Source organism: Hylobates moloch, unplaced genomic scaffold (genome assembly GCF_009828535.3).
Source record: "Hylobates moloch isolate HMO894 unplaced genomic scaffold, HMol_V3 SCAFFOLD_19, whole genome shotgun sequence".
In the NCBI taxonomy this organism is placed as follows: Eukaryota; Metazoa; Chordata; class Mammalia; order Primates; family Hylobatidae; genus Hylobates; species Hylobates moloch.
In genome coordinates, this window is record NW_026652294.1 from 23,610,609 (window position 1) to 23,637,340 (window position 26,732).

At 55.2% G+C, this 26,732-nt stretch overlaps 1 protein-coding gene across 2 annotated transcripts in view; it reads right to left on the reverse strand.

Annotated features, from left to right (window-relative positions):
- Positions 1–4,897: 4,897 nt before the first annotated feature.
- Positions 4,898–26,732, reverse strand: part of NFAM1 (NFAT activating protein with ITAM motif 1) — a 48,125-nt gene continuing 26,290 nt past the window's right edge. Inside the window, exons 4-6 of one of the 2 annotated variants that reach the window (XM_032138707.2) lie at positions 17,930–18,028; positions 7,055–7,144; positions 4,898–5,265 (exon numbers count right to left, since the gene is read on the reverse strand). In XM_032138707.2, the coding sequence (XP_031994598.1) occupies positions 5,206–5,265; positions 7,055–7,144; positions 17,930–18,028 (249 nt within the window). In that variant the 3' untranslated portion in view covers positions 4,898–5,205. The remainder of the gene's footprint in view (positions 5,266–7,054; positions 7,145–17,929; positions 18,029–26,732) is intronic. The other variant, XM_058431121.1, reaches the window with a different exon arrangement.

Consider the following 26,732-nt stretch of genomic DNA (forward strand, 5'->3'; position numbering starts at 1 on the left):
AGAAAGTTTTGCAGATGTGTGTGTGTACAAGGGTGTTCCCTGCAGCCCCTTATGTGAGGTTGAAAAATCATAAACAACTGAAAAGGCCTTCGATAGGGGGCCTGATTAAATTAGGATCCATCTGTCCTGCAGGATCCTACACTTGATCTTAGCCAAAAGGCCGAGAAGCGATGTCCTGCAGGATCCTTTGCTGTAACTGGAGTCCGGCAGCTCCTGTGTGCTGTCTCTGGCAGATCCCACCTTGTGGGGCTGCATCAACAAAGCAAGTGCAAACAACGGCTACAAAATGAATGCATCGCAGCTGTTCGGAAGCCCACACGGCGCTCCATATTTTACATGTTCACAGGTAGGCATCTAGATGCCATAAAAGCAGTGACGAAGGAAACACTCCCAAATGACCCGATTGGTTACTACTGGGGAGGGGATGGGTATGGAGGCTGGGAGGTGGCAGGTGCATCAGACGAGTTTCACTTTGCTGTAGTTTTAATGTTTCACTGTAACATATGCTTCTGTCACCCACATATGTCACCTCCAGACACACACAAAACACACGCCAACACCAAGTTCAGAGAGTCTGGCCTGACCTGCGCTCAGTCAAGGCTGAGGCCATCATTCTGACCACAGGTCAGGGAAGGGAGATCGGGGAAGCCCCCTCAGGTGGGCAAATGACATCCCCTGGCATTGCAAGGAACGGAGTGACGCCACTCAGCCTGGCTGGACTGAGCCAACGGCCCACCTCTCCTGCATAAGCTGTCTGCCAAGAAAACTATTGAACTACATAAAAATCCATCCCTGAAATCCCAGAGGCATCTTTAGAATGGAGCATGGACTTTAAATTAGAATGTGCTTTAACAAAAGAAAAAAGAAAGAGAAAGAAAAAAGGAAAAGCAGGTTTTGCCTGTAACTTGAGTTCAGGTTTGTGACACTGGGTGCCAAAGAGCACTGCCTACCCTGGCCGAGGCCACCAGGCTCAGTTCCTGCAATATCGGCTGTGAAGGGAACCCCAGCCCCACCGGTTTCAGCGCAGAACCAGCACACGTTCCCATGGAAACTCTGCTGCCAGAATCCCCTGGAAATGTTTGCTGAGGAGGGGACACTGCTTACCGCACCCGCTGCAAGTTCTGGACTGGTGGTAGAGGCTGGGGACAGACTGAACTCCAGAAGAAGTCCATGGGCCCTCTGCTAGGGTGGCACCAGACTTCCCTGGTCCCACAGGACAGCCAGTGGCCTCCTAGCTTGGTTCTGCCCCCCCCCCCCCGCAAGCACACATGGCAAGGAGGGCTTCAGCAGGCTGGCAGAACCAAGTGGCAAGGCCCCTGCTCCCAGAGGCTGGTTTCCCAGGGTGATTTTCTCAAGCAAGTGCTGACAGAGCAGGAGTCAAGCGGGCATGGGGTTGGAGGCTGAAACCCCTTGAAGGGGTCAATTTCCCAGAGGAAGGCAGGGATGCCTGGGGGTGCCAGACGTGGCCGAGATGTTTCTGCAGAGGGGAGGTTGGGAAGACCTAGGAGGGCAGGGCAGGCTGGGCTGGGAGAGATGGTGAGAAATCCCACCAGGTCAGGGGCCAGTGGGCAGAGGGAAGCATCAGCTGAGACCCAGAGACACGGCTGCCCTGCTGCGGTAGGGCCCAGGGACAGGGGCCTGCAGGGGCTGCCTGGGGCTTCCGTTCCCCGCCCTAACCCCAGTCCCCACTCAGGACTGCTCACATCCGTCCGTCCTGGAAGGTCCACAGCTCCCCTTCACCTGGGCCTCACCTACTCCACTCAAGCCACCCCATCCCCCTTAGCTTTTCCCCTCCAGGCCCATTCATTCAACTCCTGCTAAGCCAGCACCCTCCTCCCCTCACCTCTCTGCTTACCTTGCTCCCACCCCCAGCTCTGGGCAGCCCTGGCCTGTCCATCTGATCGTGCTACCCCACAGGCACTCCTTAAAGGCATGGCTGCAGAGAGCCTGGGCCCAGCTCCCAGGGAGGCCTGCCTCTCACTTAGACCCCTCTGTACTGCCCCAGAAGCCTATTTCTTCGGAAGGATGAGTCTTGAAGGAAATGCACACCCACTGAGCTTCTGCCTGAGCCAGGGAGTCCCCTTCTGTCCTTTCTGAGACACTGAGTGGTGTTTGTTTGTTTGGACAGAGCGTGCTCTGTAGCTCAGGCTGGTGTGCAGTGGTGCCACTTCAGCTCACTGCAACCTCTGTCTCCCAGGTTCAAGAGATTCTCCTGCCTTAGCCTCTCGAGTAGCTGGGACTACAGGTGCGTGCCACCACACCAGGCTAATTTTTGTATTTTTAGTAGAGATGGGGTTTCACCACGTTGGCCAGGCTGGTCTCAAACTCCTGGCCTCAAGTAATCCACCTGCCTCGGCCTCCCAAAGTGCTGGGATTACAGCCATGAGCCACTACGCCCGGCCTGAGCTGTCTTGACTGTCACTGCAAACTGAGGCTCAGGTGGCCAGTGACTTGCCCAAGTCCACAGGGCTGTGGGAGGTGGAGCAGGGATTCAAGGGAGGCCCTGGGGCCACCCAGCCTGCGTGGCTCTCAAAAGCAATTTTCCTCTGTTCCCTCCTCCACCCATTCATAGTGGAAAGCAAGCCTGCACCCCGGGAGCTCCCATTCGTACCCTCTCTGTCCCCTCTCTGTTCTTCCTCCTCCCGCCTGCCCCATGCACCTCCCACCCTGAAGTTCCCTGCCACCCCTCACCCTGCGTCAGCTTGTCTCTGCAGGCTCTCAGTCCTGGGGGCTGGGGAACAGGTGCTCAGTCCTCTTTGCTGCCCACAGAAGTCTCAGAACGTTCTTGCCCCACCCTCCCTTGGGCCAAAGCCCTTTAGGGTCCCATCTTCCATGCTGTGCTCTCCTCCTCCTCCCTGCCTCTCTCCTTGCTCAGTGAAGACCTCAGCACCCACTGCCTCCCAGCCTTGCCCTGAACCAAGCACAGACGACCACCACGCTGGCAATGTCTATGTCCACCAGAGGGATGATGGGTCAGTCCCCAAGAACCTCCTAGGCCACAGGGAGGAGTTGGAATTTTATTCCAAGTGAGGCAAAAACCATGCAAGGTATGGAGCAGGGGAGTCCAAGGCCAGGTGTGGGTTTAATCGGGGTCTATCGGGGGCAGGGCAGCTGCAGGGAGGCCGTGTTGGTGATGCCAGGGCCAGGGCACAGTGGTAAAGTTTAACCCAGGCTCCCCTCTCTACCCCTGAAAAAGACTGGAAAATGCTGAGTCCCAGCCAGAGGGTCCAGGGTCCAGGAGTTGAGGTCAGAGAGGCCCAGGAGATGGGGGAGGCAGGCCCAGTGAGGTGGCCCTCTCCTGGTCTTGCTGGCTTCGGTTTTCCCAGGGGAGCTCACTGCATCCTGAGCGGCATTGTCCCCCATTGCCCTGACCCTTGCCCCCACCTCAGGCTGGTGGAGCCAGGAGCCTAGGAGGCCCCTGTGCACACCTGGCAGCTTCACCTCCCCAAACAGGCCCAGAGTTCATTCAAATCCAGCCTCTGGGAGCAGGGGCCTTGCCACTCGGTTATTCCAGCCTGGTAAAGCCCTCCTTGCCCTGTGTGCCTGTAGGCGGGGGCCCAGAACCAAGCTGGGAGGCCACTGGCTGTCCTGTGGGACCAGAGAAGTCTGGCGCCACCCTAGCAGGGCCCATGGACTTCTTCTGGAGGTCAGTCTGTGCTCAGCCTCTACCACCAGCTTTCCCTTCCCTGCAGGGAGGGGCATGACCCGCAGAACCAAAGGTACCTCTGCGAGCCAGTAGCCCAGTGCTGCTTGGGGCAGGGGTGGGGCCTGTGCCTTGGGTTCCCCACCCTCCCTGGGCACATTTGGGGTTGGGGCAGCCCACACGGTGGGGTGGGAAGATTGACCTGCCCATTTTACAAATGAGCAAAGGTGGGAGAATTCAGGGAGACATGGGGGAGCAGAGGGAGGAAGCAGAGCCCAACAGCCCGGGGCCACCCGGACCCCAGCCACTGCCTGCCTGTGGATGGGTTTCTGGCCACAGTGCAGGGCTGCTGTGAGGAGGAAAGGAGGGTGATGTGGGCACTCGAAACAGCGGAAATGGCTCAGGGCCAGGCACTGGGGAGCCACTGTCCCCATGGGGCCTGAGCTTCTGCCTCAGAGGGACCTTCTGGCTGCCATTGAGGGTCCCAGCACCAAACCCCACAGCTGGACCGCTTGGGACCTCAATCCACAGGGGGCCAGGGCTGGGGCCTATGGCAGATAAAGATAGAGGAGGAGGGCTGGATGAAGCCACAGGTGGTGGGCACAGGATAGGCCAGACAGAAGGGACTTTGGGGGACTCCACCTTGGGTAGAAGGAGGGACAGCTGAGGTCCTGCGGTGGAGAAGGCCTGGAGCAGAGGGTGACCAAGGAGGTGACACAGTGCCTGTACAGGGCTGGGCCAATGGGAGTGGGAACCCCTGGGAGGGGGAGCTTCAGGCCATTCATTCAGCTCCTGTTTAGCCAGCACCCTCCTCCGCTCATATGTCCCTCTGCCCACACCCCAAACATGTCAGAATCTCCTTCCTCACTGGCTTGTACCCAAGCCCTCTCTGCTCCATGCCCCCAGCCCGCTGACCACCTCTCAGCCATGTCCTGGGCCTCCAGATCTGTCCCTGATCCCAGTCTTTCCTCTGCGGGGTCCATCATCCTTGTCTGTCCCCCAGACCTCCCACGCCAGCCCCTGCTCCCACCCTGCCTGGCTGCCTCGTGCCTCTGGCCCAGCTGGGCAGGTAGGGATTTGCATAGCTGCTCCCCAGCTCCTCCATACCTCGGCTCCCCACACAGCACTGCTAGGCGCCCTTGCAGGGTCCTCCCTCAGCTCAGAGGCTGCCCTGCTGGCTGAGGTGCAGGCTGGTGCCAAGAGAGCCAAGAGAGCATGCTGCTCCATCAGCATGAGGCAGTGAGCAGGGCTGTGGGCAAGGGTGGCATCCAGGAAAGCCCTTGAAGACTGAGGGGCACTTTGCTGGTTGGGCCAAGGGAGGAAGGGCCTGCCTGGCAGAAGGAACAGCCTGGGCAAAGGCCCCAAGATGGGAAAGCCTTGGTGGCTGGGGCATAGAATGGGGGGCAGTGGAGCCGGCCAAGGCAGGAAGGGCCTTGAATGTGAGGGTGAAATGATGGGGTGTCCCTGGGGGCCTTACTCCCAACTCAGGTCAAGTCCTTTGGTGGCAGGGGCTGCCCCGGTCCTCTGACCCAGGGCAAGCTCTATGAACAGTGCAGCCCATCCTAGAGATTTTCATAGACGAGGTTAAGTTCGCCAGCATCTTCGAATCTATACAGTCTCTCCTGGATAGAAAAGAAGAAAGGGAGGGAGGGAGAGAAAGAGAGAATGACCATTAAGTAGGAAAAGAATGAACTTGCACAAATTTAGTTTTAGCCAGAGGGCAACAGATCACTTCTTGTGTAGCTTTGATGGGGGGCCTGCCCTCTGTCTCCAAGCCCACCTCCCCAGCCTCTTCCCCCACCATGCTGCCCCCACCCCTGCTCATTGCCCTCCAGCCACATGGGCCTGCCCTTCCAGCCTCAGAGCTTCCCCCACAGCTCTGCCCTCTGCCTTCTGCCCTCTGTGTGGGATGCGCCTCCTCCCACAGACACACCTGTTCCATGACTGCCTCCTACTCACCCTGCCTGCGGGCTCATCACAGGGTCCCAGGGACCCCCTCCCTCCCTTCCCACACTGGCTGGTCCCTCCCAGAAGACCACCCCTCACAACAGGGCTACAAATGCCTCTGTGTGTCCATGGGCTCAGTGACCTATTCCTGCAGAATATGGCTCCCAGAGGGTAGGGACATGCCTAGTTCTCCTGTCCAGCACCCCAGGGCCTGGCACAGGGTGGGCACTGCCTGAGATGTCCCAGACATCCCTGGAGATCCCAGGGTTGGGGAAGCCCTGCTTTCACTCGGGGTCTAGTTGAGGGCTGAGTATAGAAAGGGCTTTGAGAATAGGCGATTTAACAAATAGTGCCAGCCTGGGCCAGAGAAGGCCAAGTGCCAGCCGCCCGCACTCCCTGACAGATGCTCCAAGAGGCCTGTGGGCTCCTGTTCTGGCTGAACAACGCCTCACACTTTACAGTGCTGGAAGCTCTGGTGCAGATGTTATTCAGTTTGGAACACATCTGAATTCAGAGGCAGTTGGTATTGCAGGAAAACACTGCTCATCCACTTTACAGATGAGCAAACAGGTTTAAGAGAGAAAGTATGGGCCAGGCGCGGTGGCTCACACATTTAATCCCAGCACTTTGGGAGGCTGAGGTGGGTGAATCATGAGGTCAGGAGTTCGAGACCAGCCTGGCCAACACAGTGAAACCCTGTCTGTACTAAAAACACAAAAAATTAGCTGGGCACAGTGGCGGGCGCCTATAATCCCAGCTACTCGGAAGGCTGAGGCAGTAGAATTGCTTGAACCTGAGAGGTGGAGGTTGCAGTGAGCTGAGATCGCGCCACTGCACTCTAGCCTGGGTGATGGAGCAAGACTCTGTCTCAAAACAAAAACAAAAACAAAAACAAAAAAAACACACACACACACACAAAAGAGAGAAAGTATGATTGGGTAATATGCCTGAGGCCCTATCATGACAATCACAGAATGCTGACCAGGCCAGCCCAGCTTCTAACAGCTCACACTAGCTCCAGACTTTAGCCAACACCAACCTGGGGGCAGCTGGAAGCCTCACACCCCTGTCTGATTGAGCAGTGTGGACACCGTGCCCAGTGGTAGTTACAATGGCTCACAGTGCATGGGCACAGCTGGGTCCCAGGCAGCTCTCTCACTACAACATTCTATCCTCACTGAACATCTATGAGGTGGGTACTGTTCGGTTGCTCAATCTGCACACAAGGCGATTCAGACACAGAGAAGTCAGACACCTCGGCCAGGGCTGCACAGTGGCTAAGGGACAGAACAGGAACTCAAACCCATCAGTCCTCTTAACCAGCAGGCCAGCTGCCACAAGGAGAGGGCTGGGATTCCACAGCAGGTGGCTCACTTCCATGTCCCATTTGCCCCCCCACTTCACCGGTGATGGGAGGGTCAGATGGAGTGAGAAGCCAGGCTTGGTGCCCCAGCACCTGTGTACCTGGGAGAGGGGGCTCTGCTTGGCGGCGGGTGGGCTGCCATCCTCACTCTCGATGCAGGCATAGACCTCGGTCTCGCGGCGCTGCAGAGCCTGCAAGAGACGGGGTGCCAGGATCGGGGGCAAGTGTGTAGAGGGGCAGTCCCTGGCCCCAGCAGCCGGCCCCCTGCCTGTTACACACCCCACCGTGAGAGCCCAGGGGAGGGTGAAGCCCAGCCACACCTTTGCACCTGCCACCCCCTTTCCCAGAGTCACCTTGCCCCTTCCCTGCCTGTACAGGGCTGACCCCTCTCTGTTCTCGGCCACCTCCCTAACCCCCCTTAAGGACCTCCAGTAGAGCCTCGTATTCCACCTGGAGGGTTCTATCCAGGCTTCCACCTGGCTGGCAAGAGGAAGGGCCAGGCCTCCTCCTGCTGTCCCTGCCTGTCCCTAGGCTCTTAAGGGCCTGGCAGCCAGCAGCCCCCTGCATGATACCTGTGGCCACTGCTCCAACAGGATGCCCCCATGACCTCTGCCTTCACCCCCCCTGTTCCAAAGACCCGGCCCCTGTGAGGGTCCTCCCACCCACCCATACCCTCTAGCTCTCCCCAACCCCCACCCCAGCCTGTATTCAAGGATAACCCAGGAACCTACTGGGGTCACACTCCCTGGCCATCGAGCCTGTGCCCTTCTGGGGGATCCAGAGTCCAGTCCTGGTTCTCAGCACACCCCTCATCCCCCTTGCCTGTCACTTTCCTTTCATTCCCCTCAGCCACCCCTCCCGGGCCACCTGGGCTGCCGTCATCACCCATATGCGCCTCCTTGGAGGTCTCAAGCTCCTGCCACCCACTCTCTGACCACGGCCTCCCCATAGCCCAAGCCTCCTCCCAGGAAGCCCGAGTCAGTGTTGAGCTCATCTGGGCTTGAAGGCCCTGCCCCTGGCCTCATGGCTCCTGCACTGGGTCACGTCAGAGTCCTGCTCCCACCAGCATCTCACCAGACTGGGAACCCCTTGAGGGCAGGGACAATGCCTAGTTTATCTCTGGGTTTCTGATTCTATAGCTGTACTTGGCACAAAGGGAGCAGCACCAAATGAGCTATGGTGAGGGGACTTCCCCGTCACTTGGGTGTGTCCTAGGCCCACTCACTCTTGGCCCAGCTAAGAGAGGCCTAGCCAGAGACCTCAAGATGGTAGAAAGAACCAGGGCTTTAAAGTCAGACAAGAGTAGGTTCGAATCTCGGCTCTGACTTCGGCCAGCCAAAGGCAACCCCTTAACCTCTCCATGCCTCAGTTTCCACGTCTGTAAAATGGGAATAATCACATCTATTTTGCAGGTTCAATGCATGATTAAATGAGATACTGTGCACAAAGGGCCACACACATAGTCAGGGAAGTAGTAGGTGCTTAATAAGCTGCTGTTGAATGGTCAAGAGAGGCATGAGGCCTGCCCACCTCCCCTCTCTGGGATCACAGACCGGACCCTCCCTCAGAACCTGTTGGACTCCGGAGCAGAGCCCACCAACAGCCTAAGCAAGAGCAGAAGCCTTTCCTTCCTGAGTGTACGTGTCATATGGATGCCGGCTGGTTGCCAAGGAGGCGGTTTCCCTGGCAACAGGCAAGCAGGGGTTGCTGAGGCAGGCTGGAGAGACAGGTGGTGCTCAGAGGCAGGAGGAGGGCGGGAGGCAGGAGGGAAGGAGGGAGGGAGGCAGGCGCCAAGAGGCAGCTGGGCATGAAAATCCAAGTAATAAACCATTTGGTGCTTGGGAGACCCTCACTTCAAGGGCATCAGACATGGGGATGGTGGGGCGGCCCTGGGGACGAGTTCAAGGGGTCTCTGAGCCAGAAACAGGCTGGGTCTGGGGAGAGGGGCTTCCAACCTGCTTCCTTGTAGGAAAGGGACCAGGGCTGCCCCAGGAAGAAGCCTCATTTCCAATGGAGGGAAACTTCCAAGGCCTGCCCTGCCTTGTGCGGCCTTCGTGCCTGCCCAGAGCACCAACCACCCTGGCTGGCCTGGCACCCAGGATGGGAATGTTCCTCTGTGGTCCTGTGCTCCCAACCCTCCACCCACCCAGGCCCAGACCCCTTCGCAGTCTCACAGATCTGACAGTCTCTCTGAGCTGGATGATTCTGGTCACAGAGAGAAGGGAGGGGAGCAGCCTCTTTGCCCATGTCTCGGCAGGGGAGCAGATCTGGGGTTCCCTCTCCCTCCTGCCCAGCTCAGCCGGGCTGCCCAGAACACATGAGCCCAGAGAGGGCAGGTGATGAGGGCCAGAGAAGACTAGCCTGCCCTGGGATGCTGCAGGCCCTCAACCCATACAGTGGGGGGGTCGGGGAATAGGCGAGTGGGTGGTGGAGCAGTGGGCAGAGCAGGAGCATCTGCGGGGCTGAGGGCGGGGAGGCTGCAGAGGTGGCCACCAATTAGCAGCTGCTGAGTGAGGCCTTTGACAAGTCCTGACCCGCTGGGTGCATTTATATGCAGGGTATGACCTGCATAACCAGGCTGTGAAATGCAGGGTGCAGCCTTGGCAACAGGACACTCTTTGAGCTCCTGAACCATCCCCTCCTGGCCCTCCCTTAGGTATGCCTGCTGGGAGATTGCACAGGCCTTGGAGTGGGACACTTGTGGGGCTGGGGCTGGGCTGGGCTGCGCTGGGGGTTGGGGACTGGGGGCTGGGAGGGTGCTGGGCTGTGGCTGGGCTGGGTGTTGGGGGCTGGGGGGCTGGGCTGGGCTGGGCTGGGGGCTGGGCTGGGCTGCAGCTGTTTGTCTGGGATCCAGGCCCTCCAGGCCCTTTGCCTCCTGCTGCCCAGTGGGCAATGGTGCCGACCCCAGTGGTCATCCGACTGGCAGAGGTGTGAAGTCAATGCTGAGGCCTTCTCCAGGCAGCCTGAGGCCAGAGCTGAAGTTAGCATCCCTGGGCCTGGACCTAGTCTGAGAGTCCCGGACATTAGGGGTGATGGGTGAGATCTGGGGGTGTTGTTCAGGAAGGAACACACTCTGTGGAGAAGCAATTCAGCTCTAGACCAGGCACTGGCAATGGGGAGCCCCTGAAGGCTTTCCTCACCAGGCATCAGAGTCCTGTGTTAGAAAGGTCCCTCCGGCAGCAGCTCGGAGCAGGAACGGGAGCAGGAGGGACTGGAGGCTGAGAGCAAGATCGAGGATGCTGGGCCAGGCTGGGCTGGGACAGAGCCGCCGGGCAGGTGGGGGTTCTGAGTACTGCTGCTGAACGAGGATGCAGATCACATCCTGACGCCTCACATTTGCTACTCAGTGTACCCCCCTCCCTGTGCTGGGCCCCATGGAACCCCGGACACCCTGGGAGGTAAGAACAGGCTTCTGCCCATCATATAGTAGGTGACCCCTGAGCACTTACTGTGTGCTGGGCACCAGGAGGCTCTAGATTGACAATAATCACAGTAAAAGGTGGTCATGAAGGCACTGGAGAGACTCAGAGAAGGAAGATAGGGAGGTTGGGATGGGACAGGAAAGGGGAGAGGCTGCAATTTTGAAAGGGAAGTCAGGAAAAGGCTGCACTGAAAGGTCCCATGAGGGCAGAGAGCTGAAAGAATGAGGGAGCGGGCCGGGTGTGGTGGCTCATGTCTGTAATCTCAGCACTTTGGGAGGCTGAGGAGGGCAGATCACCTGAGGTCAGGAGTTCAAGACCAGCCCAGCCAACATGGCAAAACCCCATCTTTACTAAAAATACCAAAATTAGCCGGGTGTGGTGGCGGGTGCCTATAGTCCCAGATACTCAGGAGGCTGAGGCAGGAGAATCGCTTGAACCCGGGAGGTAGAGGCTGCAGTGAGCCGAGATTGTGCCACTGCACTCGAGCCTGGGCAACAGAGTGAGACTCCGTCTCAAAAAAAAAAAAAAAAAAAGAGGGAGCGGCCCTGGCCAGTGTCAGGAAGGCCACCCTGGGGCAGAGGGAACAGCCAGCACAGAGGCCCAGGGCACTGACCTTGACCCTTGGTGAGAGGGGAACCTCTGCGGGACGGTGGCAGTCGTGAGAACTGCTTCACAGACCTCCGCTTCGAGGGATCAGAACCGACCAAGGGCTCAAAACCACCCAGCTGCTGGGCCCTGAAACCTGTCACCACATTTGCATGGAGGCCACATGCCTCTGACCTGGGCACTCCTCACACCCCTAGGCAGTGTGACGGTTTAGGGGCTACCTTCCCTTGGGATCAGACCTGCTCCACGGAGGGGCTGCTCTCCCAGTCTTCCCCAGCCCCTTCCTCATTTTCTCTCATGAGGGTTTCTCCAGTAAAACCCTTGCTCACCTAACCCCATCTTGGTGTCTCAGTCTCAGAGGGCTCTGAGCAGAGGGCCGTGATCTGTCGATGGCTTACCAGGATCACTGGCTGCTGCCAGGTGAAAAACGAACAGGGGTCTTGGGGGTGGGGGTAGGAGGACACAGGGAGGGGAAAGGATAAAAATAGACCAGCTGCTGAGAGACCAACTGCAGGACTCCAGGCAAGAAACAGGAGTGGCTCCCACCAGTGTTAGCGCTGGGGCAGTGAGAAGGGCTGGATTCTGGATACGTTTTGAAGCAAGATTTGTTGATAGATCAGATATTGGCAGTGATTGAAAGACAGATGGAGAGAACAACTTCAACATTTCCAGCCTGAACAACGGGAAGGATGGAGCAGCGACGAGGAGACGGGGGTAAGAGGCACTCAGAGGGGTAAAAAAATTGGAGTTCGAGGCTGGGCGCGGTGGCTCACATCTGCAATCCTAGCACTTTGGGAGGCTGAGGCGGGCGGATCATTTGAGGTCAGGAGTTCGAGACCAGCCTGGCCAACATGTTGAAATCCCATCTCTACTAAAAATACAAAAACTAGCAAGGTGTGGTAGTGCACACCTGTAATCCCAGCTACTCAGGAGGCTGAGGCAAGAGAATCACTTGAACCTGGGAGGCGGAGGTTGCAGTGAGCCGAGATCGCTCTACTGCACTCCAGCCTGGGCGACAAGAGCGAGACTCTGTCTCAAAAAAAAAAAAAAAAAAAAATCGGAGTTTGGTTTGAGGGATTTGCCGCTTAGATATTCAAGTGGGGTTGACTCTGGTGTTCAGAGGAGATGTCTGGGCTAGAATGGGAGTTGTCAGGATATAGATGGTCTTCAGAACCTTGTGGCTAAATGAGATCACCCAGTGAAGGGAGTGAAGAAGAAAAGGGGTCCCAGGATGGGCTCCAACATTTACTCCAATCTTTACAGTTCAGGGTTCCACTGGTTCTGGAAGAAGAACAAGTGAAAGGGGCTGAGGAGGCGTGGTGGTGAGGCTGGGGAGGATCAGGAGAATGTGGAATGTTCTGGAAGCAAGTGAAGAAAGTGTGTTGAGAAGGAGGGAGAGCTCGAGGGTGTCAGATGCTGCTGATTCATCAACAAAGGTGAGGACCGAGAAGTGCCCATTGGTTTAACAATGTGGAGTCAATGGTGACCCTGAGAAGGAAGGTTCTGGCGAAGAGGAGGGCTGCAAGTCTACAGAGAGAAACAGAAAGGAGAGGGAGAGGGGCTGAAGGTGAGAGGGCTCTGTCAACGCTGGAGGAACTCTGTTCTAAGGTGCTGTGGAGAAAGGGCAGGGAGCTGGAGGGGGATGCGGCCTCAAGGAATTCCAGATGGAAGAAATCACAGCATGTTTGCAAGCTGTAAACCAATATTGTACTGTTAACCCTATTTTGCGGATTATGGAACTAAGACTCAGAAAGTTTAAGTAGCAGACCCAGTAAGCAGAAGAACAAGGCTCGGATGGGGGTTTTGGTGGGTTTGTCTGACCCACCCCAAATTCATGCTTTTAATATGTCAAGTTTTTTCTTTTCTTTTTAAATTTATTTTATTTATTTTTATTTATTTTAAGACAGAGTCTCGCTCTGTCACCCAGGCTGGAGTGCAGTGGCATGATCTCGGCTCACTGCAACTTCTGCCTCCTGGGTTCAAGTGATTCTCTTGCCTCAGCCTCCCAAGTAGCTGAGACTACAGGTATGCACCACCACACCTGGCTAATTTTTGTATTTTTAGTAGAGAGGAGGTTTCATCATGTTGGCCAGGCTGGTCTTGAACTCCTGACCTCAGGTGACTCGCCCACCTCGGCCTCCCAAAGAACAGGTCAAGTTTTTTTTAAAACAAATTGAAGTAGTACAGCTTTTTTTTTTTCATGTCATAATATGCCATGAGCACTCTTCCACATGAATAAAAAGCAAGAATTGACATAATTAAAAGAAGAAATAGACAAATCCACAATCATACTGGCAGATTTTAACTCACTTCTGTTAAAAATTGAGAAAACAGGCCAAAAAAATCAGTAAGAATCAGATGTGGTGGTATGCACCTGTAATCCCAGCTAATCAGGAAGTTGTGGTAGAAAGAGCACTTGAACCCAGGAGTTCAAGACCAGCTGGGCCACATAGTGAGACCTCATGAAAAAAATTATTTATTTATTTATTTATTCATTGTTTTTTGAGTCTGAGTCTTGCTCTGTGGCCCAGGCTGGAGTGCAGTGGCACAATCTCGGCTCATGGCAACCTCTGCCTCCCAGGTTCAAGCGATTCTCCTGCCTCAGCCTCCTGAGTAGCTGGGACTACAGGCGCCTGCCACCACGCCTGGCTAATTTTTTTTTTTTTTTTTGTATTTTTAGTAGAGACGGGGTTTCAGCATGTTGGCCAGGATGGTCTCGATCTCTTGACCTCATGATCTGCCCACCTCATCTTCCCAAAGTGCTGGGATTACAGGCATGAGCCACTGCACCAAGCCAAAAAAAAAAAAAAAAAAAGTTTAATTAGTAAGGATCAATTGTTAATCCTTAATGAATGAGAGTACTCATTCAACAGTTTTGAATGTCTAATTATATTATGGCTATGTGGTGTTTTTATTTTAACCTAATTCCACGGTGATCAGAGAGTATCTTCTGTATGGTTTTTAATCCTTTTGAATTTTTTGAGACTTGCTTTATGGCTCAGTTTATATTCTGTGTGCACTTGAAAATAACATGTACCATGCCTGGTAGAATGAGTATTCTATATACGTCAATTAGGCCAAATTTGTTGATCATGTTGATAAAATATTCCATATCCTTATTTTTATTTTTTAATTTATTTTTGAGACAGAGTTTCACTCTTGCTGCCCAGGCTGGAGTGCAATGGCGCGATCTTGGTTCACCACAACCTCTGCCTTCCGGGTTCAAGCGATTCTCCTGCCTCAGCCTCCCAAGTAGCTGGGATTACAGGCATGCGCCACCATGCCTGGCTAATTTTTTTGTATTTTTAGTAGAGATGGGGTTTCTCCATGTTGGTCAGGCTGGTCTCGAACTCTCCACCTCAGGTGATCCACCAGCCTCTGCCTCCCAAAGTGCTGGGATTACAGGGGTAAGCCACTGCGCTCAGCCCTCCATATCCTTATTGATCCTTATTAATTAAAAAAAAATTTTTTAATGGGGTCTTGCTATGTTGCCAAGACTGGTCTCAAACTCCTGGGCTCAAGCAATCCTCCCACCTCAGCCTCCCAAGTAGCTGGGATTATAGGCGTGTGCCACCACATCACATTAAGCAAATGACATTTAAGTAACCAGTGAGGCAAGGAAGAATTCTCAATGGAAATTTTAAACTGAAAGATAATGAAAACGTGACATATCAAAACTTGTGGGATGCAGCTAAAGCCATATTAAAGGGAAGTTCATACTATAAGTGCACAAATTAGAAAAGAAGAAAGATAGGAAATTATTTAAGTATCCACCCAAAGAAGGAAGAATATATTAAAAAAAAAAACCTTCCCCGGAGACTGGGAAACAAGACAAGGATGCCTGCTATCACCACCTCTATTCACCATCATTATATCAGAGGCCTCAGGCAGTGCAGTAAAGTGGAAAAAAATAAGATGTAAGGATTGGGCCAGGTGCGGTGGCTCACGCCTGTAATCCCAGCACTTTGAGAGGCCAAGGTGGGAGGATCACTTGAGCCCAGGAACTCAAAACCATCCTGGGCAATATAGTGAGACCTCGTCTCTACAAAAATTAAAAAATTAGCCAAGTGCGGTGTCTCACACCCATAGTCCCAGCCTCCCGGGAGGCTGAGGTGGGAAGATCGCTGGAGACCAGGAGGTGGAGGTTGAAGTGAGCCGAGAAACCCCGTCTCTACTAAAAATACAAAAAAATTAGCCGGGTATGGTGGTGGTCACCTGTAATCCCAGCTACTCAGGAGGCTGAGGCAGGAGAATCGCTTGAACACGGGAGACAGAGGTTGAAGTAAGCCAAGATTGCACCATTGCACTCCAGCCTGGGCGACAAAAGCAAAACTCTGTCTCAAAAAATAATAATAATAAATATAAATAAAAAAAAACAAAATAATGAGGATTGGAAAGGAAAAAGTAAAACTTGCATTATTCATAGATGACATGACTGGGTTCATAGAAAATCCAAAGGAAGGCCGGACGCGGTGGCTCATGCCTGTAATCCCAGCACTTTGGGAGGCTGAGGCAGGTGGATCACGAGGTCAGATCAAGACCATCCTGGCTAACACAGTGAGATCCCGTCTCTACTAAAAATACAAAAAGATTAGCCAGGCGTGGTGGTGGATGCCTGTAGTACCAGCTACTTGGGAGGCTGAGGCAGGAGAATGGCATGAACCTGGGAGGCGGAGCTTGTAGTGAGCCGAGATCGTGCCACTGCACTCCAGCCTGGGTGAGTGAAAATGGGGACAAAACCTTTACCCTAAAACTTTATCAAGAGGATTGATAAAATATAACAGGTATAAAGTCCTACCATGATCCCTGGCACATAGTAGGTATACAACAAATGGCTCTTGATACCATTATCATTGTTGTGACTGTCAGTCTTCTCCGCCCAGGCCCAATCCCAGCTGGTAGACCCTTATGTCAAGGGCTTGGCAAAGTTCTATGACCTCTACTCTCCAAGCTGCCTTGCAACTCTGCAGGCAGTTAGGTCTCTTCACCTCACTCCAGAGAAGTCAGCCTGCATCCTAGAGGCTTCGAAACCCAGGCAAAAAAGAAGCTCTGCTCTAAAGAGCTCTTCCATTAAAAATAATCTCATAGAAAGATATTTATTCATGTGGAAAGATGTTCATGAGATGTTCATGAAAAAAATAGCTGTATTACTCCAATTAAAAAAGAAGTATGTGTGATTGTGTATGGGTTTCTCTGTATATATTTATAGAAAAAATACTGGAAAATATATTAGTCAATGTTCTTCTTTTTTTTTTTTTTGAGACGGAGTCTTGCTCTGTCGCCCAGGCTGGAGTGCAGTGGCGCCATCTCGGCTCACTGCAAGCTCCGCCTCCCGGGTTCACGCCAGTCTCCTGCCTCAGCCTCTCCGAGTAGCTGGGACCACAGGCGCCCGCCACCACGCCCGGCTAATTTTTTGTATTTTTTAGTAGAGATGGGGTTTCACCGTGGTCTCGATCTCCTGACCTCGTGATCCGCCCGCCTCGGCCTCCCAAAGTGCTGGGATTACAAGCGTGAGCCACCGCACCCAGCATATTAGTCAATGTTCTTAGTATTTATCCTGGAAGAAGATGGGATTAGGATGCTGGTTATTTTCTTCTTTTATATATATATATATATCTCACATATGTGTATGTTGGGGGAGAGGGAAAGTGAGAGTGAGAGGGAGAGAGAGAAATATTTTCATCTAACAGTTGACACCAGAATCCCTGGTAGGGAAAATACCACTATGAGATGCTGGGAGACAGGAGAGAGCATGAGGAAGTCTCCGGCCACGTGCAAAACCGTGGCTGACGGAAACTCCCCGGGATGGGGAAGCTAAAAGCCCTTTGAGAACCGTCACATTCCACTTGGAATCGTTGGCACTGCCCCACAGGCACATTTCCTTGGCCTCGCTGCCACCCGCCCCATCCTCAGCAGACAAGGCCATATCCTGGACGTCCTCTGTGTGGTGTTTTGTGGCATTATTAGAGTGTCGATGTTGTGGGAACAGAAACGGCAGCATGTAGGAGCAGAACCCAAGCGCCAACGCAGCCAGGGGGCGTGCACCTGGGGAACGTGCACCTGGGGAACCTGCAGGGCCCCAGAAGGGCTGTGTGCCTTCCAGGCGTGGAGTGGGGAGCCCACCTGGCGGTGCCAGATCTCACGAGATGGGGACCCCAGCTGGCACTGGGTGGCATTTGTTCTTCACTTGCTCTACTTGGAGCATATGTTGTTCGTGGAGCCGAAAGGAACGTAGCAAAAAGAGTGTTCCCAGCCCTCCCGGGCCCCAGCCCCTGGGCAGAGGGCTGGCTCGCTGGCCGGGCTGGGGCAGCCTGGCCTCCTCGGCCCCTACGCTGCACCCACCTTCCACTTCCTGGAGATACGCCCACACCTCCAGGAAGATTGTTTCAGAAAATGCCTACAACACAGCAGAGAGTGGAACAAACAGGGTCCCAACGCGTGTCTCTGCTGTGATTGTGACCATGTAAGACAATATCTGCATGTGTCAGGAGGGGAGAGAGCAAATAATTAAAAATCACTGATGTGTTAAGGGCGTGGGACGGCGCCTGACCTCTTCCTCTTTTTGTGATTTTTGTTGTTTGTACAATAAAAACAGGAGGAAGTGGTAACAGCTGTTTGGTCAGATGAAGGCGCCTTCTTCATTCTTCACCAACTTGTGCCGTCACTACCCCTTGTCCCAGAATGAGGATCCATGCCAAGCAGGGGAACAGGGCATGGGGGGCACCTGACATTTGTATGCCTTCCAGGAGCCCTGCACGTGTCATCTATTTTCAGCTTCATAGAAATTCCACGAGGTGAGAATTGTTATCCCCATTTTACAAATGAGGAACTTGAGGCTAAGAGAGGCCACACAGCTGGTACAAGACTGAGCCAGACAGACCCTGGTACAAGACAGACTCTGCCTAAGGCCTGAAAGAGGTGGAGGGAGCCGGGGGCCCCAGGACTCACTGTGTAGACGGATTCTGAAGGATGCTGCTTGGGGCTGCTGGCAGATCTTGGATCTGGGCACTTCCTGGTGGGGTCCTTCCCTGGACCCCGCATCCGCTTCTGTAAGGAGAAAGTCGTCAGGGCCAGGGATGAGTGGCTCTCGTCTTCCTCCCCGCACAGACCCCACCAGGGGAAAGGATGGCAGATTGTCATGAGGTCACACAGAGATTCATCACTCAGTCTCTCCCACTCACCCTCTCCAGGGAAACATGGCAAATGCCTACAAGACCTGCATCGAGCCATTCCTGGAGACACAGGTAATGGAAAAGGCCCACACGAGGTGTTGTCCCTGGACAGAGCACCTGGCTGGTAGGGACACAATCTACTGGGACCAGTGCCAGTGGGGCAGGGCCCCAGGGACCGAGCCAGCAGCCATGGGTGGGCCCCTAGTGGTGCCAGCCAGGTCCAGTGTCCAGTCCTCCTCTGCTGTCACTGGCTCTGGCCTTGAGCGAGCCAGTTCCCCTCTCTGGACCTTGGTTTATTTATTTATTTATTTATTATTATTATTATTATTTGAGATGGAGTCTCACTCTGTTGCCTAGGCTGGGGTGCAATGGTGCGATCTCAGCTCACTGCAACCTCTGCCTCCCGGGTTCAAGCGATTCTCCCACATGTATTTTTAGTAGAGATGAGATTTCGTCATGTTGGACAGGCTGGTCTCAAACTCCTGACCTCAGGTGATCCACCGCCTTGGCCTCCCGAAATGCTGGGATTACAGGCATGAGCCACCGCGCCCGGCCATGGGTCTTGGTTTCTTCAGCAATAACCCTCCTTTGTGAGATTGTTGCAAAGTTACAAAGAAGGCACAAGGAGTAGGTGCCTGGTGCTTAGGAGGTGGTGCTTAGAAGGCCCTTGGTCAACCAACACACACTTGATAGCACTGGCAAGCCAGGCAGTGTGAGGAGGTGGGCACTGTCCCTACCCTCCTGGAGTTTAGGGACCAGTGAAGAGATGAAGGATGAACCAGTGGTTTTGCCAAAACATGGCATGTGGGTTGATCACCAGGCACAGAGCCTCTGGCACACAAGGAGGAAACCAATGCCCCACTGGGCAGAAGCGATATTAAAGGTGAAATCCTGAGGGCAAGAAGTTCATTTAGCAAAAGAGGGAGGAGGGAGCCCCAGGTAGAGGGAACAGCAGGTGCCAAGGCCTGGAGGTCTCCAGGCACTTAGAGAAGGTCAGCATAGGCCAGGCGTGGTGGCTCATGCCTGTAATCCCGGCACTTTGGGACTCGGAAGCCGAGTCAGGTGGATCACCTGAGATCAAGAGTTTGAGACCAGCCTGGCCAACATGGCAAAACCGTGTCTCTACTAAAAATATGAAAACTAGCTGGGCGTGGTGGTGGACGCCTGTAATCCCAGCTACTTGGGAGGGTGAGGCAGGAGAATCGCTTGAACCCAGGGGGCAGAGGTTGCAGTAAATCAAGATCACACCATTGCACTCCAGCCTGGGTGAAAGAGCAAGATCCCATCCGCGCCGCCCCCCCCCCCCAAAAAAAAGAAAGAAAAAGAGAGAGAGAGAGAAGGTCAGTGTGTGGCCAGAGAGGGGAGCCTGCCTGGGAGGGGCAGGCGTGGCATGGCCGTGCAGGCTGCGTGAAGAGCATAGGAAACATCTCACGGCTGGAAGTGGGAGCGCCAGGGTCAGAGCTGTGCTGGACAAAGCTCCCGGTGGTCGTGGTGGAGGCTGGGCCGGGCCTGCTGGGAAGGTGAAGGCTGGGGAGTCAGGAGGCGGTACAGGCAGCCCTCCGGAGGCAGAAGGAGGTGGCCTGGACATCCCCCTTCATTGCAGGCACCACACTGCCACTGCTGACAGTGGAGCCACAACTGCCTCATCTCAGGGCAGAAGCTAATTAAAAACCCTGGCCTCCTGCCAAACCCCAGCCCATTTACTGCGGGATTAGCTGCTGAGAGCTACTTAACTCGCAGGCAGAAGCCGGCGCCACCCCTAGTCACAGCACATAATGGCTCAGAGCATGGAGCCAGGTAGGGCTCTCAACACCTGACCTGCCTTCTCTCACGCACCCTCCACAAACCGCAGGTGAATCTTTCCATCCTCTGTGTTCTGTACATGAGGTAGTGAAGGCTCAGAGAGGGCAGGTGACTTGCTGAGGCCATGCAGCCAGGAAGTGGCAGAGGCAAGATTTGAATCCAGGTCTGTGTTTCACCAAGATATTGACGAGACAGGAGCTGGAGTTTTGACTCCTCTGCTTAGTTAGAATGTGTAAGCCTCACAGACACAGAGCAGTGCTGGCATCTGTGTAGCCAGCTGACAGTTTATGAAGTCTGCTGGGACTTGTCCTTATTTTCATTTAATTCTCATAACAGCCAGAGGAGGAGGGCATGGAATTGCCCGTTTAACAGACAGGGAGCCAGGTGCAGTGGTTCATGTCTGTAATACTAGCACTATGGGAAGCCAAGGTGGGTGGATCACTTGAGGTCAGGAGTTCGAGACCAGCCTGGCCGACATAGTGAAACCCCATCTCTACTAAAAGTACAAAAATTAGCCACGTGTGGTGGTGAGCACCTGTAGTCCCACCGACTTGGGAGGCTGAGGCGGAGAATTGCTTGAACCTGGGAGGTGGAGGTTGCAGTGAGCTGAGATTGGGCCATTGCACTCCAGCCTGGGCAAAAAGAGTGAGACTCCATCTCAAAAACAAAACAAAACAAAAACAGAAGGGGGAAGCTGAGGCTTGTCCAGCTGGTAAAAGGCTGTCCTTGGAGCAAACCCAGATATGTGTCCTGAAATCCGGGGCTGCCTCCCCTCCACCACCTGCTTCTTGACGGCACCGTCACAGTCAGAGGCTGTGGTCCTCCCAGTTCACCTGGGTGCCTCCTTTTGTCAAGGCAGCTAGGGACCTAGTGTCTGTCTCTTCGCTGAGCTGGCCGGCCTGGACACCACCAGGGCTGAGGATGTGAGCTCATGGGCAGTGGGTCTCCCAGGAGGCTGACCTGGGCTCAGCTCTTTGGACCTGCCGGGACTGGAAAGCAAGGTCCCTGGAGCTCAGTTAGCTCTTGGTGTCCCTCCCTTACCCTCCTACGCGCTGGGCCTGGGCTGGGCATGGAGGACCCCGTGGTGAGCAAGACCCACGCCTGGCCTCGAGGCTCTGTTAGTGAGACTGATGGGGTTGCCAGAGAAGTGAGTGCCACTGGGGGTCCCAGGAAGGAGCCCCATGACTGCAGGGGACTGAAGCGGACGTCTCAGGGCCATCTTGCGCTGTCTTCTGAAGACACGGGAGGAACTTCAAAGCTCTCCCAGTCTAAGAAGGTGTCTTAGGCATTTCGAACAGCTCAGGGGCAGGAGTGTCATGGATGCACAGAAGAATGGACAGTTAGACGGAAAGGAGGAGATGAGCCACAGGCTGGCATGGGCGGGGCCACGAAAGGCCAAATGCCATGGTGTCTACCCGAAGGGCAGTGGGGGCCACCAGGGCCGCAGTTGCATTGTATAAACCTCTCTCTGCTGCCACAGATGCGGGGTGGACTGTAGGTTGAGGCTGGCAAGGGGAGGAGGCAGAATCTCCAGAAGAGAGGCCTCCTGGGGGTGCTGGGTCGGGGCAAGGGGTCCCCTGGAACAGGGAGGCAGCCTTCTTGAAAACCCACATTACACTACGGGGGTGGGGCTGCTTTGCTCCCTGCCCACCGAGCGCTCTGTCCTCGAGGCCAACACTTGCCTTTCAACTGTGATTTTCAGATGAATCACTAGTGTGGCTTCTCTCACCGCGCCCAGCTCTCTGTGGCCCAAGTCTCCCCTCCCTAGTAGACGGTGGTGGGACAGGGAGTCACCAGGCCTGGGCTGAGATCCAGCTCTGCACACCAGGGGTGCTGCCATCAGCAGCTCAGGAAGCCTGTTGGGCCTCAGTTTCCTCCTCTGTAAAATGGGAGCGATAATGGGGCCTTGCCCACCTCACACCCTGGCCACTTCTGCCTTATCTTCCAGGTCCTCGCATGCATTTATCCTGTCATTCCTTCCACAAGCATGCACTGTGTGCCAGGCTCCCCCCAGGTGCTGGGGACACTAAGTCCCCCGCCTGCAGGGGCTATGCTTTGGCAGGACAGACAGCATAAAGACAGACGCCAGGGTGTGACGGAAGCCAGGGTGTGGCAGCAGAGACCCATATTCCAGGAGAGGGTGACGGAGCCCAGCCTGGGATGCCTGGGAAGCCCCAGGGAAGGGGCTGGATCCGGGACAGACTGAGTGCAGGGCTTGCTGAGGGATGGATGTGGGGAGAGAGAAGAGCCCAGCACAACTCCAAGGCTTGGGCCTGAGCATCTGGAGCACGTGTGCTGGGACGCAGAGGACTTGGGGACTGAGCACTGCTCTGGACGCACGAGGTGGCGGCGCCCTCAGGCCCCCACGTGGGGCTGTGGACCATGGTCTGGAGCTTGGGGAGAGGTCTGAGCAGCAGCATCTGTGGACAGGGAATGCCACCTGCAGAGCAGAACCTTCGCTGCAGGAGCACAGACAGAGCGCAGAAGGGCTCAGAGGAAGGGGCCTGGGATTTAGAGTCAGAATTTAGAGGTCACCAAGAGGGGGGTGACCCAGCAAAGCTGCCTATGGGGTGGAACAGAACCAGGAGGGCATGGCATCCTGGAACCAAGAGGAGGAGTGTGCTGTGAGGCGGGAGGCCTGCTGTGTCCAACGCCATGAGAGGATGAGGGTGAGGACGGGCCAGCCGCAGGGAGCGCTTGCTCTGGGAAGACCACCTTGACCTCTCAAGCCAGGCGGGAGCCCCCAGACCTACTCTCATAGCAGGAATCATGGTGATCGCTGCCTTCTCAAGAGAGAGACCTCTCCTGGTACTCAAAGTGCCTCAGACCCACACTGGTCCCTCTGTGCCTTCTTTTTTTTTTTTTTTTTTTTGAGATGGAGTTTTGCTCTGTCACCCAGGCTGGAGTGCAGTAGCGCAATCTAGGCTCACTGCATCCTCCGCCTCCCGGGTTTAAGCAATTCTCTGCCTCAGCCTCCCGAGTAACTGGGATTACAGGGGCCCACGACCATGCTCGGCTAATTTTTTTTTTTTTTTTTTTTTTTGTATTTTTAGTAGAGACGGGGTTTCACCATCTTGGCCAGGCTGATCTTGAACTCCTGACCTCGTGATCCACCTACCTCGGCCTCCCAAAGTGCCGGGATTACAGTTGTGAGCCACCACGCCGGCCCCCTCTGTGCCTTCTACAACCCCATGACACAGCTCCTCTGTTTGGCATCCCCACTGGGGAAACTGAAGCCCGGAGCGCCCAGCTCAAGCTCGCAGAAGTTGGTAAGTGGCAGAGCTGGAACAGAACGAAGGCCCAAGTCTGTGCTTTTAAGCCCCTTGCTGGTTTCTACTTCCTTCCTTCCTGAACAGGTCATGACAGCATAACAGCTGATCTCCCCAGCTAAGAGTTTAGCTTGCTGTGTTCCCAGCCTCTGTACAGGGCCTGACACATAGTAGGTGCTCAGCTCTGTCGCCCAGGCTGGAGTGCAGTGGCGCAATCTTGGCTCATTGCAACCTCTGCCTCTCAGCTAATTTGTGTTTTTAGTAGAGGTGGGGGTTTGCCATGTTGGCCAGGCTGGTCTTGAACTCCCGACCTCAGGTGATCAGCCAACCTGAGCCTCCCAAAGTGCTGGGATTATAGGCGTGAGCCACCATACCCAGCCTAAACGAATGAATTTAATGACAGGTGTGAAAGGGCCCTATAAATAGTAAGCCCTTCAGCAAATGTTTATTGAGGGCCTAGTATGTTGGGGGGCCTGTGCTAGAGGCTGGGGCTTGGGCAGGCAACAGGCCGAGAGGTACCCAGACTCACAGAGCTGGCCTTGAGGAAGAAATGGAGTAAGCTCAGGGAACCTACAGATGACGAGGGCAGAGGCAAAGGAGGTGTCAGGGAAGAAAGCCATGGGGTCAGAGAGGGCCTCTCTGAGCTGGGTACATGGAAGCTGGATCCAGAAAGCAAAGAAGGAGATCTCTGGGAGGGATCCCACGTGCCGGAACACAGAGAACAAGGAGGGCCTGGGAAGCCTCTGCTGTTGAAGGGCCTGTGGGCAGGGCTGACTGTGCCACCTGCGGGTCATCCATTCCTGGGCTCTACCCCCATCCCTGCTGCCCCAGCCCCTCCGGGCAGACTTCATGCATCTCCAGTTCTTGCCACCCTTCAGCTCCCATCTTCCCGGGGGTGTGAGCTCCATGCCCTCCCTGCCGGCCTTTGCAGAAGTCAGGTGCAGGCATTGCCCCGGGAGGCAATGCCATTCTTCCAGACTCGCCCCAGTGGAGTTGCACACTCTGCTCTTTGTCCTCACTGTCCCCAAAGCTGCCAACTGCGGTTCGGGTCCACCCTCTGCCACTTCTGGTTGGTAGTTTCCAGCTTCAATTCATTTATCCACCACTGCAGGTGCTCCCGGGTCCTCTGTGCCTGGAGGGAGCCTCTTTCTACTGGACTCTCTCCTTACCCCATCCTGCTGCTGCCATCAGGGGCAACCACAGTGAACCAGGGGCTCCCAGGGCTGCTTTAGCAATGCAAATGCAGCAGCTGCTCTGGCCTCCGGGTTCTCTTTCCCTACCAGCCCAGGCTCTCACATCAGCCATCCTCCCCAGGTACAGAGGGTGTGTGGGCAGCAGGAAGCTTCTACTGTGTGTCAGGCACCCAACTGGTGCCTCAGAAGTGCTCTCCTGCAGATCACCTGAGGTCAGGAGTTTGAGACCAGCCTGGCCAACATGGTGAAACCCGGTCTCTACTAAAAATACAAAATTAGCCGGGCGTGGTGTCGCACGTCTGTAATCCCAGCTACTTGGGAGGCTGAGGCAGGAGAATCACCTGAATCTGAGAGGCGGAGGTTGCAGTGAGTCGAGATCACACCATTGCACTCCAGCCTAGGCAAAGAGTGAAACTCCATCTCAAAAAAAAGAAAAAAAAAAAAGTGCTCTCCTTCCACGTTCACTTAGTGGGCAGGGTCTATCCTCCTTACCCCTTTTCCAGAGGAGGAAACTGAGGCTCAGAGAGGATCCATACTTGACAAGAGGGCTTGCTTTCACCCTGTTGGCACTCAGCCTAGTGATGACACTTTGCAGACATTCCTGGAAGCATAGGCAGGGTGGTGAGAGGAGGAAGAGGAAGGCAGGAGTCACTGAGGCCATCCTGGAGGGGAGGGAGCAGTGACCAGAACTCAAGCCTTGGGCTCTGAGCTTTGTCCCCTCCTTTACTGATACTGTGATCCAGTCTCTATGGTCTGGTCCCATCTTTGTAGGGCAGGAGCTGGGGTTGCTCAGCAAATGCGGGGCTCAAGGTTAAGATCTCGCCTGGCCCCGTTGTGTTCCTTGCCCACTGTGTTTCATGTACACAGAGGGCACTTGTGTGGGTTACTCCTGTAAGCCTGGGTGGGGGTCCGCAGGTGGGGGGAGTCCCTTGTCACCTGTGCCGGAAGCCCAGTTTCTGTGTCCACGCCCCAGCTCCTCCCCTGGCCTCGTTTTGAGTGCCTGGGGGCTGCTCGGTAGTGAACAAATCGAGAGATACCCTACTTGCTATCATCATGGGAAAAGCAGAAGCGGGGAGGGAGGGCATATATTGAGGGCGAGAGTCGGGTGTGCAAGAAAGGCCCAGGCTGGGCACATGGCAGGTGCACACTCGTGCTGGCTTGGGGAGGGAGGCGGCCTGAAGCCGGCGGGTCTCCATCCTAACCCTGGGTTCATGGAAGCTGAAGGAAGTGTTTCCCACCCATCTCGGGTCTTCTTGGCTCAGCTCGTCCCTCTGACTGGGCTGGAGTCAAGGCGGAGCACAGAGCCCTCCTGGGCTTCACAGTGGCACCCAGGGCCTGCGACTCGCTTCACCCTGAAGCTCATCAACAGGGCAAGGTCAAAGTAGGGCCATTAGCACCAGTGTCAGACCCATAGGAAGGAGGGGAGCCAGCATCGTCGCTGAGGCCCTGACCCAGCCACCGGCTCACAGAAGGCAGGAAATGCAGCCCCTGGGGCTCCCGGGGGGAAAAGGGGCCAAGCTCATGCTTTTTTAGCACCTCAGAGCCTTCTTGGAGAAGCCATGACATCCCCAGCCTTAAGACAAGGATGGGAAACTAAGGCACAGGCTCCAGACCCAGGCCCGCCACTTGCTCTGGCTCAGGCACGCTCTGACCTTCAGCTTCCTCGCCTGCTCTTCCGGTCCACAGCTCACCTGACACCTGCCTGGCAGGCCCAGATCCAAACACCCCCAGGCTCGGGCCTTACTCCCCGAGGGAGCAGAGCAAACCGCTCGCACGAGTCCCTTTGGGTCCGCTTCCAGCCTTTCACCCGCTTTGCTCACCACTTCCCTGAGGCCACCCTGGTCCTGGCTCCTGTCACCTCTGCCTGGACTTCGCAGTAGCTCCTCACTGGGTGTCCCTCACCCAGACAGAGGGTCCATCAGAATCTAGGTCTGATCTCACCCCCTCCCTTGTATCACATAGAGTAAGGGCTAAACTCCTTTCAATGCCCCCTACCTGGCTGCATCTCCTTCCACTTCCCATCCGTCACTCTCTGTGCGCTCAGGCTACACCAGCCACATGGGCCGCCATGCAGCTCCTGGGACACCCCATGCCCGCTCCTGCCTGAGAGCACCTGCAGCCACTATTTTCCCACTGGCACGCCCAGCCCTGATGTGCACCTGCCTCCCTCATTCCAGGCGCTTCTCCATTCCCATGCTGACCTCCCTTCATATTGCTGAGTTTCCCCCAATAATTATCCCATCTGATATATACGACCTACTCACTGGGTGGTTCATCGTCTGTCTTGCCTCAACAGGAACGCCAGTTTAATGAA